Source organism: Cygnus atratus, chromosome 3 (genome assembly GCF_013377495.2).
Source record: "Cygnus atratus isolate AKBS03 ecotype Queensland, Australia chromosome 3, CAtr_DNAZoo_HiC_assembly, whole genome shotgun sequence".
Taxonomy (NCBI): domain Eukaryota; kingdom Metazoa; phylum Chordata; class Aves; order Anseriformes; family Anatidae; genus Cygnus; species Cygnus atratus.
In genome coordinates this window covers 87,420,144-87,432,264 of record NC_066364.1, presented here as the reverse complement: position 1 = coordinate 87,432,264, position 12,121 = coordinate 87,420,144, and the positions used below count along the sequence as shown (strand labels likewise).

Here is a 12,121-nt window from a genome sequence, read left to right as displayed (position 1 = left end):
AGAAGCGGCTTAATGGGAAAACAGAAGAAGTGAACAAATAGTTGAGCCAGCTGATTGACGCACAAATGACGCAGAGCACTGCACACATTTATACACATTTACTAGTTTTGGAAGGGAGATCCTCTAAGTAACATAAAGATGAGACAATTTTTACAGAGTTTATATTAGAGTGGGAGGATATAGCAATAAATTTAATATTTTTTTCTTCATGCTCTGAAAACTGGGGATGACTTTGACAGCAAGGGAGGCTAGATCTGCTAAAAGACCATTTGCACATAGCAAGGTCAAGTATTTTTAGCCTGCAGTTCTTGTCAGCTTTGGGCTGCGACCCTAGCATTTCTTCTCCTCTTCTTCTGAGCCCAGCCTATAATTTAAAACTTTGTTATTAACAAAAATATTGACAGAAACATTTCTTCTTCTGTAAAAGTTCATTATTAACGTGCAAGAAACCACTATAAAAAAAATGCACTGAAATGTATTCGTATGGTATAAATGAGGACAAAACTTAGATGCTGGAAAAAAAGTGAGAATATTTATATTATGAGATCTACCAAAGTTCAGGGCCAAGAGGTCTCTTGTAGAAATTTGTTTTTATCCTTCCAGGAATTGCTGTCTTAAGTCAAAATTCCCACATGATTAAACAAGTAGACAGAATTTCCCTGGAAAGGTTTTAGGACCTATACCTGTCTCCATCACTGCTGAACAGATACCGCCATGGAATCATAAAAGATATAAAGTGTCACAAGTTAATTTTAACCCTTGATTAGGTCTGAAATTAATATTGCGGCATTCAGCTTTGATTATTTACAGTCAGATTAGCTCAATTGTCACCAAAGCCAGCAGAGCTATATGAGGAACAAATATATAAGAGCATCATAACTGAAGAAGTACTCATCTTGTACTCAATTACTTCTCCTGGTAAATGAAATCTACTGAATAAAATATTATGTGAGTATAAATAGAATCTCTATCATTTTGCTGAAAACAAAACAAGAAAAATATTAAAAAATGGGAAAACAGGTAAAATACAAGAACTCAGGCTGATACAATGATGGATATGAACCTACGAAGTATTAGAAAAATCTGATGCTTTCTGCTCTTTTTGGAATGCAAGCCATCACCCAAAAGAAAGAAGAGCAACTAATGAAAATGTAAGCAGAGGTTGAGCTTCCATACAAAAGAAATTTGGAGATAAACACGGTCTTAAGAAATTCATGCTAGCCAACTAAGTAAATAGAATCACTCTAAAAGTTCACAAATCTGCCCCAGTTCATACATCCGTCCTAGTTGCTTGCTTCTTAAGTTTACTTAGAAAAGAATTCTACTGACTTAATGACAGCAAACAGCTTCTCTTTCAGTCTGGATTTGGGATCTGAAAGACAGATTGAAATAACAAGAACAGAAGCAGCATAAAATGATCACATATCAAGAGAGCCCTTTACCTAACGTGACATGTTTCAGACTGCTCTCAGACAAGTAGGTGGCTTGCTTTTATCTTTGTGCAACACGAACTGTTTTATAACAAACATTTATTGTCTTCAAGTTTCTCCAGTTCTGTCTTTAATTCCAAAATGCTATTTTTTTTGCCCCTAAACTGAACAAACCACAGTGCTGGGTCAAATGCTTCTACAGTTAAGACCAGTGCTAAGCGGAATAAGTTTCAACAGCAGCAGGATTTGGTCTGTAGGTTCAGGCTGCATGCTTCAGTATGTTTTGAAATGAAGTATAGCATTTATTATCAAATGTCACTCATCTACATATTTAAAAACGGGGACTTATAATCAATCTGTTTTAGCCTTATCACTTGTGGGTTTTTGTTGCTGTTTTTGTGGGTTTTGTTTTTTTTGTTTTTGTTTTGTTTTGCAGGAGCAGTTCAACATCATGCAAGAACATGTTTATTTATTGGATAGGAAGAGCACTGTACCACATACAAAGCACAGGTGAGACAGAACAGAATTACTTCCAAGTTAGAATTTTCCTTATGTGAGCATGCAAACACATCACCTAATCTTTGCATAGGAAATATAAACCTAAATTCTAAGTAGCCAGAACTTAGGTTTTACTTCTCCTCATACACATACACCTCTCTTTCTGTCATTCTTAAAAAAATAATTGATGCAATCCTCTTCTGTTTCTACACACAGCCATCACATACTGCATCAGTGAAACTCTCTCCAACTTTATTCACATCTCATGTGAATTACTTTCCATTTTGTGTTGTCTCCTTTTTTAAAACAAAAATGAGATAACAACATGTACCTTCCTTGGACTGACATTCAACATCTGAATAACAGAAGTCAATTGGAACTTGCGTAATGGAAGTGAATTGGAACTTGCACAATACTTACTGTTAGCAGGTTAATTAAATCCATATTAGGCTCTAAGTGATGAGAGGCAGTTTGCAGGGAAACCAGTTCGCTCAAGGTGATGGAAAGCTGCTGCATTTTCACTATGTTTACTTTATTTTCATCTATCCAGTCAGGAAAAATGACGTGGACAGCAATCAAGTCTTTCAAATGAACTCCTAAAATAGGAATTTTGAAGCCAACACAGTCAGCAAAAGCCTTGCGGTAGTTGCAGTAGTTTCCATTGGAAGAGACCAGCTCTGTCATTTCGTTCCAGTCCTACAAACAGCCAGAGAAGCAAGTCCCTGTGAAAGCATTCATAGCATTTCCTTAATCTGTTTTAAATGAGCATAACTCATGGCAGGGTGTTGACAGTGTTAATTTCTTCCCCAGCATGGGCAATCAAGCAGAGATCTCTGTGAGCTGATCCTTCTCCACCGAGAGAAACCCAACCAAAGTGCCTTTTAGGATGCCCTGCCATGATCCAAATATTGTGCTGGTGAGACCTGGACTGCAGAACCCATCAGACCTCCAAGAGGGGATGTTCTGCTCAATATGTTTTTTATTCTGGAGTCCACCATACCTTTGTGACTTCTGAAGACAGATGAGAATGAGTCTCTTTCAGGCGAGAAATAGAGCTGTGGCTGAGACCTCCCACAACTGCCATCAGTGTGTTGAAGTTCTGGAGATGAAGGAGCTTCTGCAGGAGAGATTGATCGTGAAAAATTAAAAACAAAAGAAATACATGTGGCAGCTATCCAGTATCACACAAGACAAGCTAAAGTAGACATCCTACCACGGATAAATCAGAAATGACTAAACCAAGGGATGTAAGGGAATGGTTCAGCATTTATTTAATTGGTTCGGCTCCACAAGAAACTCACAATAGTGACAGCTGACAACTAGAAAACAACAAAGAAAAAATACATTTTATAGTTTAGTCTGCTAATTTAAAAATGCAGTCATACCACACCTGAATAAAAACCTAGCAATTATGTTGAACAGGCTATTCACTGGGGAAACAGCACAAAGAGCAATCAGTTCAGCTTTCTGCAATCTCTATTTTTATTATTGCTTTATATTGGAGAAAGAAGACTAATATACAAGACTCACCTGTGCAACATTGATAAACTTTGTGATTACTTCTGCCCTTTGCTGTGGTGTTGGCTTGCTGAGAACCATGAGCTGGACCCATTTGGAGATACCGTTAAATAAAGCGATAGACCTCTCCAAAGTAGGATTGTTCTCCAAGCAGCCATGGATCACATAGCTTTGGTAGTCTGTGAACTAACAGAAGAAAGGCATTTTCAGTAAAATGATGGACAACTTAAGAATCAAAATGAAACTCTAATATTTCTTTATTTTTTCCCTTTAAAGCTCCACTTATTTAGAAAGAAACTGAGACTCAGGATCAGTAGACCCTGCTACACTTTCTTAAAAGTATTTTTTCGTCTTATTTTTATTACTTAATGTATAACTTCTGCTCTACCTATTCTATTATAGTTACCACTCTCCTTTCTCTCTTCCCACCCCTGTCCATTTATTATTTTTTTTAATAGGTAAGCCCAAAGACAAGATTCAGACTAATCATCATCTACAATTACATAACTTTTGGAAAACACTTTAGTCTACCCTGCAAAAATAAGTGGCACTGTTACTTTTCTAAGCAGATTCCAGATCACCTGGACTCATTGACACCTCCACATAAATGCTAGTTGTTTCTCTGCAGCAGCTCTCAGTTGCTCTGCAAACTGGGTCAAAGATCCTGGGCTTGTTTTTCAAACTCTGTATTCTGATGTCTGCCCTTACTTTATTTCCTGGAAATGCACCATTTTTACAACATTTTTGTTACCTGTCTCAAGCAAATAGGCAACACAACTTCAAACTAATTCTTCACATTACAGGGTAGTATAAGATTAGTTAACTCTAACTGGTTGCAGAGAAACATCTGAGCTAGCAAATTCAAGCAGAAAAATTAACTCACAATTAGAAAAAAATCAACAAGAAAAAAAAACAAAATATATTGCAGGCCTGAGTCATCTTTCTGGAATTCCCACCGGAATTAAAATATATCTTAAATGTATTTAGAAATCCAATCCTTTTGTTCTTGTCCCTTTACCTTTGAGGTTAGCTTTTCACAGATCACTATAGGGTGTTTTCCTATGATTTGAAGCCTCGAGTAATAAACCTTTGAACATTATTAAAGGATGTCAAAAGAGACATTCTATTTAGACTGGTCTTAACTCCTCCTTGATTTCTTTTTCCTTCCTCTATTGAAACTAACAAATAAACAAAAAACATATTTTTCTTAGTTTTGGATCTTGATTTCTTTCATGAAAACACTTTAAAAAAATCTCATATTTTTGCAGAAGACAACTTATCTTGGGAGCTTACAGCTTCCATTTGCCACCAGATACAGTAGCATCATGTGCCCTTTTCAGATAGACATTTTCAAGCAGAAATCAGCATTTCTGTTGGCATTTAGGCTACTCATTTGTTTTGCCTTAGTCACTGCTTTCATTCTTATCCATTTTTGCCTCTTGCTTATGTACAATCCTGTCTGGAAAAGCAGCAATTGTATCTGAATTTTCCTCAGTACCAATATCTATCTTCTCCAATACTGGAACCGTAGAGGTCTTCTAGATTTGTTCTAGTTGCAAACAACCATTTTTATCAAGCCATGCAAGACAGAGATCATCTAGAAAATGAAAGGCCACAGAAAAGAGCCCAAGGTAGAGGCATGCACAGATATCTTAAATGTATCTGAATGATGCCTACATTATTTATATTGAGGTAATACACACATTTAGTAATTCCAGGCTCTATTCTGTAACAAACACACCTCATCAGGTGTGTGATCAGGCAGTCTTTGAATGTCAGGAGCATCAGACTGATGCAACAGCAGACGTGGAAATACATTGATGAGGAAATAGAGAGTGTGGGAGGACAGGGGATCACCCGAGCCCTAAGAACAGGAGGAAAGGGAATTTGTGCAGTCTTTCAAGACCCAACTCAGTAAGGCCCTGAGGAACGTGGACCCAACTCAGAGCTGACCCTGCTTTGGGTATGGGATTGAGTTAGAGGCCTCCTGAGATCTTTCCAACTTGAATTATCCTCTGATGCTAAGCTGAAAAATGAAAGGACAGTTTCTGAAGCAGTTGGGAGTGAAGGGAGTCTAGAGAAGTGCTATATACATATTTCGGTCTCTTCAAAAATTATGAAGTGCAAAGATTCTGCTGTTTCCTGAAAGGGAATTAACTGTTTTCTGCAGAGGAAAAAAAAACAGAAACGCACCTGAATATTTTGAGCAATAACATTAGCTTAATCAACTACTGTGACACATGGCTGCAGTAGCTTTTAGCAGCAATTTTCACCCAGAATTTCTGCACAAAATTGAATTCTGTCACTAAAATCATCAGTCATGAAAAAGATTAAGGAAGTGCTGCTGCAGCCGTGGCTATGTACATCATATGAAGGATTATAAAGATTAACGACACTGAAATGTAAAAAAGTCGTGTTAAACCATATGAACACTCTCTTTAAGGACACGCTCCTAATTGCAAGTGACAAAGTTGTGGGCTTCTTACAGAAATTCTCCGAAAAGATTTATGCTCCAGAAAAGTGAGATGTTCAGCCAGCTCAATGGGCTCCAGATGATCAAACAGCAGGCAGGCTTTTCCTTTCTTGGAAATCTTCTTCCTCTGTGTAACTCTTCTCATCCAGTCATAGGAAGGACTGCAACGGAAAAATAGGCACAATTCTCATTGCTTTTTGGGTACAAGTGAGTGTAGCCTACAGTTTGCATAAAATTTTCAAGAGACAGATCATGACTTTTCTGAGCTGTGACATCCAGCACATAACAAACACTCAGAGTAAGATACGTTCAGGTGTGCAATAGGGGGTAAGGAACTCAGGGCACTCAGAGGTGCTACTGCAAATGATAAATGATAGAAGGCTTCTATAGAAACAAAAGGACAACATATTCTTCTCTATGATACAGGAAGCTGTAATTCAAAAGTGCCTTGGGACCAGAATAAAAATAAGTAACACAAAACTCTGATTAAGAAAAAGAAGACTTGAATAACATCAAAGATTATTTTTTACTGTGTAAGACCACAAGTCCATGAAACAATATAACAGCAGAAACACCGTCAAACAGCTACCAAAACAGTATGGAGTTTGTGCATCAAAAGGTTAATCATTTACTTGCGAGCAATGGAATGTTTCCTACCCAAATACAGTAAAGGCACTTCACAGAGTGGAAAGTGGTTGCTAACTTAATATTTTAAAATGAAGATTTAGGAGCCTGCATTTATGTGATTTCACTGGCATTGTTCTTGCAGAAAATCTTGCAACCCTCACTGAAATTAGTTGTCCTTCCAGATTACTATTACATTTTTTTTAATAAAGAAAAAAAAACACACAACATTCTGAATATGTCACTATTTAGAAGAAAATCTACAATATCACATGAGATATGGAAACCTGCCTGGCTATGTTTAAAAGGTAACTTTTGGGAAGTCATGGAAATAGTAGTGTAATCACTTTGATGCAAAAAAATCACACATGTTGATGCTAAAGATTATCCAGTTAAATCATAGAAAAAAGAACACAGAAAGGCATTGGCAAAATTAAAAAGGTTTCAGATGCAAGAATAAAAATGCTTCCATAGGAAAATACAAAATTTACGTGATGTGCCAGTCTCTGCATTGCTTGTCATTCTATATGAAAAGTTACAAGAAAAAAAGTAATTCAATTAGCATTAGCTTTTTCAATAGTCAGGAAAATGATTTCTTTATCATTTATATTAAATACTTATGTATAAATAAGTCTTCTCTTTACTGTGACACTACAACTAGAATTTCAATTTTTAATTGCTTCAAATTTAGAAGATGAGAGGGTTTTTGTAAATGATTATTTACTCTCTCAAGAGTTGGATGGCCCTTAATATTTTTATGTTTTGCACAAAATAGGAATTCTGCTGTTACAGAGAATAGAGAGAAAGATGGTGAAGCTCATGACATCCTTACATGCTGGAGATATCAATGAGATGGATGTGATCCTCGTAGCCGAGCTGGCTGGCTAACTCTCGAAACTCTTCAGTCAAGCGAATCAGTCCAAGATCCAAGTTAAATTCTGCAGGAAATTCCAAAATCCAGTATCTGAAATCAACAGAAAGTGGTTTAGACACCGAGGGATTTAGGTGTAATATTCAGTGGCTGCGCTGGTATACTCACATTTTAATCAATAGAACCTAAGAATATTTGAGACCCACTGGCTTTAGGGCAGAGAGGGTGGACTACCCCAGTCTGTTGATGTTGTACTTCTCTCTGACACTGAAGACAAAGATTCCAGACTTTAAAAATAAAAAGTCACAAAACTGGTAAAAAAGGTTTCACCTCCAACTCTCTCAGTAGCTGAATCAATAGGCTCAAATAACTCCAAAATATTCAACCAATGAAAGGATCGGTGGCATCACGCAAAAGGCACTTTATCATCTAATTTCCTTCAGCTAACTCACCAGAGCACAACACAGCAGCAGTCTGTTGAAATGCCAGATTAAAGTGATGCATGGGGTGACACACACAAAAGGCACCCACATGTGCCCCGATTCGCACTGCCAGGGCACCCAGATGACACTTGCAATTATCCCTTATCTAGAGGGAGACACTGTGCTCAGAAAAAGTTTTTCCAGGGAAATTAAAATGTGAATTTAAGGGGCAGCTCTACCATGATAACCATGCAAACAAGATCACTCCTCTGCTGTTTAAGAGAGCAGGGAAAAAGGCTTCATCAGTCCTGCTTTCAGTACTCTTCTCCCCTTCCTTGGCAGTGATATAATTTAGTCCAGAGGAAGGAAGAAAGAACATTCTTTTTCTTCAAAAAGAAAAAGAAAAGAGAAAGAGAAAAGAAAAAGAAAGAAAAAGCATATTTCCATGGTTTAGTTTTAAACTTTAAAAAAACAAATTACAATAATAGTATCTGCAGCAGCATAAAAACAGAGGCATGCCTACCTCATGAAATAGCAGATTTTTAATCTGAATTCATTGCAGTTCTCCCCACTGGCATCTCTATATGTAGACTAGTTAAAGAAACCTTTGTGTGCCTTGATTCGGTAGTGTTGTTTTTATCTATAGCAGTCTGTGACTCTACACTAGCTGAATAAGAAACGGTATTAAACTTCTAGAGGTAACTACAGCATACCCTGATATTTCATTCATTTTCACAACATCTTAGGACAGAGAACATTTATTGGCTGCTATTTTGGTTTTTGCCCTAGCAAAAATGCCTCTATTACACTATTCTGAGTACTCTGCTGAACAGTTTTGAAGACATGTGGGCACTTAGTGATCACTGTAGTTCATACTACTCCACTGCCAGCCTGCCAGCATATATTTGAAAAGTTATCTTGGCAACATTTTTCCATCTATTCAAAAAAAGCATGCCTCAGCAAACTTGTACTTATGGAAAAAGTCTACAACCAATAGCAGAAGAAAGCTCCCAGATTTCCACCTCCTAGTGTGAAAAAAACAAACAAACAAAAAAAACCAGCTCTGTTTGTCAGTAATTAACTGACATTTTTTATATGCATTCACAGAAGCAATCTGCTTTCAACATTGTAATGCTGACTTGCAAGACTTCCTGAAAGGATATGTGGACAGAAGCTTGCCAGCAAGCTCTGTGGAAGGCAGGTACCAGCGGTGCATTAGAAGAAAGGTTCTTGGCAAATGGCTGGAGCACTGATTTCCTTTGTCATCTGCAAAAGAGCAACAAGTGAATTAACTACTCATGAACAGAGAGGAGCTGGTATTCTTCGAGTGGAGATAGAAGGTATAAAAAGTGAAAATGTTAGGTGATTATCTACCAAATAGGTAGGAAACAAAAGCAAAGCACACAAATGCTCATTTAGGCATAAATATTGCTAGGTTGTATTGCTGGGTATTTAAAAGGAAAAGAAAATCTGCGACGATAACAGACCATAGCTAGAAAAATGGAGCATGGACAGCACTAAATGAGATGTCATACAAGAAGACTGACAGTAATCCAAAGAACAAATCCAAAGCTAGTCCACTGAAAGGACAGGGAGATGGCTTATCGAAAACAACTTACAATATTTGTTTTATTGCATCTTTAAACAGTCCAATTAAATATTGGACTGTTTAAAAAGGGGATCTGCCTCAAGGAATTCAATTTCAAAGCAACATCTCAGGTCTGGAGGTGCTGGATCCTATCTCCAGCTGCCGTACAGACCCTTGCATCTCTGCAACATAGCCACTGAGACTACAGGAAGTTACTTCCTGGCAGGCTGGCTGACCATCAGTGCTCCTCATCCACAACCTTAAACTATTTTCTGTCTCTTTCAATAGACAATAGTCAATATGTGTGTATGAGATGGGAACCACACACAGATTTACAGTTGTCAAGAGAGTGTGTATACAAGGGAGAGAGGCTTGACTTCCAACAGACATCAAGTATATGGGCTCTGCTACTTCTCATTAGTTATCTAGGGCAACAGGCATGATGGTGGTCTACAAAAGTGGGTATACAGGGATGCACTACATTCAGTAGCAAGATCTGGCCCTTAATTATTTAATCTTTCTCACCTTCATACGCTTGTTTCTCTCCACAAAGGAAAAAAAATACCTCATTCAAATCAAAAGCTGTCCTGTATTTCAAGAGACTTGAAATGTAGCTTTGTGAATTAAGGCCCCATTTCAAATCATTTAAGCACATCCATGAACTCATCTGGCTGCAGGGTGACATATGTCATGATTAATGGTGCTGTGGGTCAAAGTCCATTTCATCACTTCTTTCCCTCAGACCTGGTATATCATATTTTAATAAGAGTAGAAAGATTACGTGAGCCTTAAGTCATATTATTTCCAGTTATTGCATGATGATTTGGAAAACCTTTCAGAATAACAACTGGTCAGAAAAGCAGCTGTGTAACCACTCAAGACAATGCCAGAAATAACTCCTTGAATAATTCAACTAAATGGTTGTGCTGATCAAGGTCAGCACTTTTAAAACCACTATACCCAATGCTGTGCTTTATCTGTATTAAGAAAATGCAACGCAGTATGCATATGCTTAAATATGCATATGCATATTCTGGCCTGTATGATTCTGGGACAAAATGAAACATGGAAAATTTTACAGAAAAGAAATGTTGTTTGCCAAGGGAAAGACTGGCTAAATCAGAGAACTGCAGGGGTTATGCTATTAGATGAATTTCAAGAACAACAACAAAGCAAAACATTGAAAACTCCTACCAAACATTTCAATACAAGCGTTCAAAAGTTCATCCAATGTTGCAGCCTTCCCAAGTGTGTTTGACCCCATTGTTCTTTAATCGTTGTCAAAAAATAAAAGACATTTTCACCAAGTGGAAGAATGCTTCTTCGGCTGCACAGCTTTTTCACTTTATTGTTGGTTGCATTCTTAGCTTTCTTTCTTCAAGGAAAATCTGAAAAAAGAAAGTAAAAGAAATCAAAACTATATGACTATATGAAAGAATTATCAGGATGCAATGTTTACAGTTCAGCTCATCTTCTCTGTAAAGTGTTTTTTTCTGCACACAACACAGACCACATGAAAGACTGCGGTAAGCTTTCCTTACGTTCCAGCTTGTGTTTTTAAGTGTTTTCCAATTGTTCAATTGTTTGTCCACTAGCACAAAATAAATCCATGGCAGGGGTCATAAAACAGAAACCAGATGGTAAATGAGGGCATGCATGTACGATGACGCACACTGTGTTCAGGTCATTTTATGTACACTTGATAAGTCACTTCTTGTTAATAACCCTGCTTTCATGTTCAAAGCATAACAATTTGTTTTTCCTAAGGTTACTGGTTCATGGTAGATATCTTTTTATGCTAATGTTCTTAATTGGCACAGACCACATAAAACATTTAATGAAGTTCATAGCAAGCACTAAACTCAGAGGCAATTTTTCAAAGGACCTGAAGATTGATTACTACAGCTTTTAAAATAAATCTTTCTACAGTTGCTGAACACACACAGAAGGCTGAATGCATACAGAAACTCCTAAACTGTACCATACATCTACTATGAATTTAATTAGCAGATATCCGTTTACCTGAATGATGCACAAAGTACTCTCTTACTAGATTTCATAAATTTCCAGGTTAGAATTCAGAATTTTCAGGTTGTATTTAAAGAACTGATAGGACAAGGGGGAATGGTCTTAAACTAAAAGAAGTTAGATTTAGGCTAGACATTAGGAAGAAATTCTTCACTGTAGTGAAGCACTGGAACAGGTTGTCCAGAGAAGCTGTGGGTGCCCCATCCCTGGAGGTGTTCAAGGCCAGGCTGGATGGGGCCTTGGCCAACCTGATCTAGTGGGTGGCATCCCTGCCTATGGCAGGGGGGTTTGGAGTTAGGTATCTTTAAGGTCCCTTCCAACCAGAACCATTCTATGATTCTATGAACTGAAGAAAACAGTAATTGATGTCTACTTGTCACTAAGCCCAACTGCCTCCTGACCCTTAACAAGTGTTTGAAAAATACCAACAGTAATAAAGTACATGCAGCAACTTTTCCATTAAAAAAAAAATCAAAAAAAAAAAATCCAAGAGTAGAACTGAATCAATTCTTGAAGCAAGACAATACAGGATTTCCAGAAGTTTCTTTTGTGTGGGAATTTGTTGCAAATAACATAACTTTTTAACGTTGGTCAGGCAAAATACTGAAGCACCATATATATCCACTTTAATTCTCCTATAAATACCAAGTTTTGCAAACATGCCATACC

General features: G+C 37.3%; 1 protein-coding gene across 1 annotated transcript in view; it reads right to left on the bottom strand.

Moving 5' to 3' along the window:
- RASGRP3 (RAS guanyl releasing protein 3) overlaps positions 1-10,688 on the bottom strand; it is a 29,546-nt gene extending 18,858 nt beyond the window's left edge. Inside the window, exons 1-8 of the mRNA XM_035560192.1 lie at positions 10,619-10,688; positions 9,000-9,102; positions 8,360-8,422; positions 7,376-7,507; positions 5,933-6,080; positions 3,459-3,632; positions 2,929-3,045; positions 2,349-2,624 (exon numbers count right to left, since the gene is read on the bottom strand). Of these exons, the coding sequence (XP_035416085.1) occupies positions 2,349-2,624; positions 2,929-3,045; positions 3,459-3,632; positions 5,933-6,080; positions 7,376-7,507; positions 8,360-8,422; positions 9,000-9,102; positions 10,619-10,688 (1,083 nt within the window). The remainder of the gene's footprint in view (positions 1-2,348; positions 2,625-2,928; positions 3,046-3,458; positions 3,633-5,932; positions 6,081-7,375; positions 7,508-8,359; positions 8,423-8,999; positions 9,103-10,618) is intronic.
- Between the last annotated feature and the right edge of the window lie 1,433 nt (positions 10,689-12,121).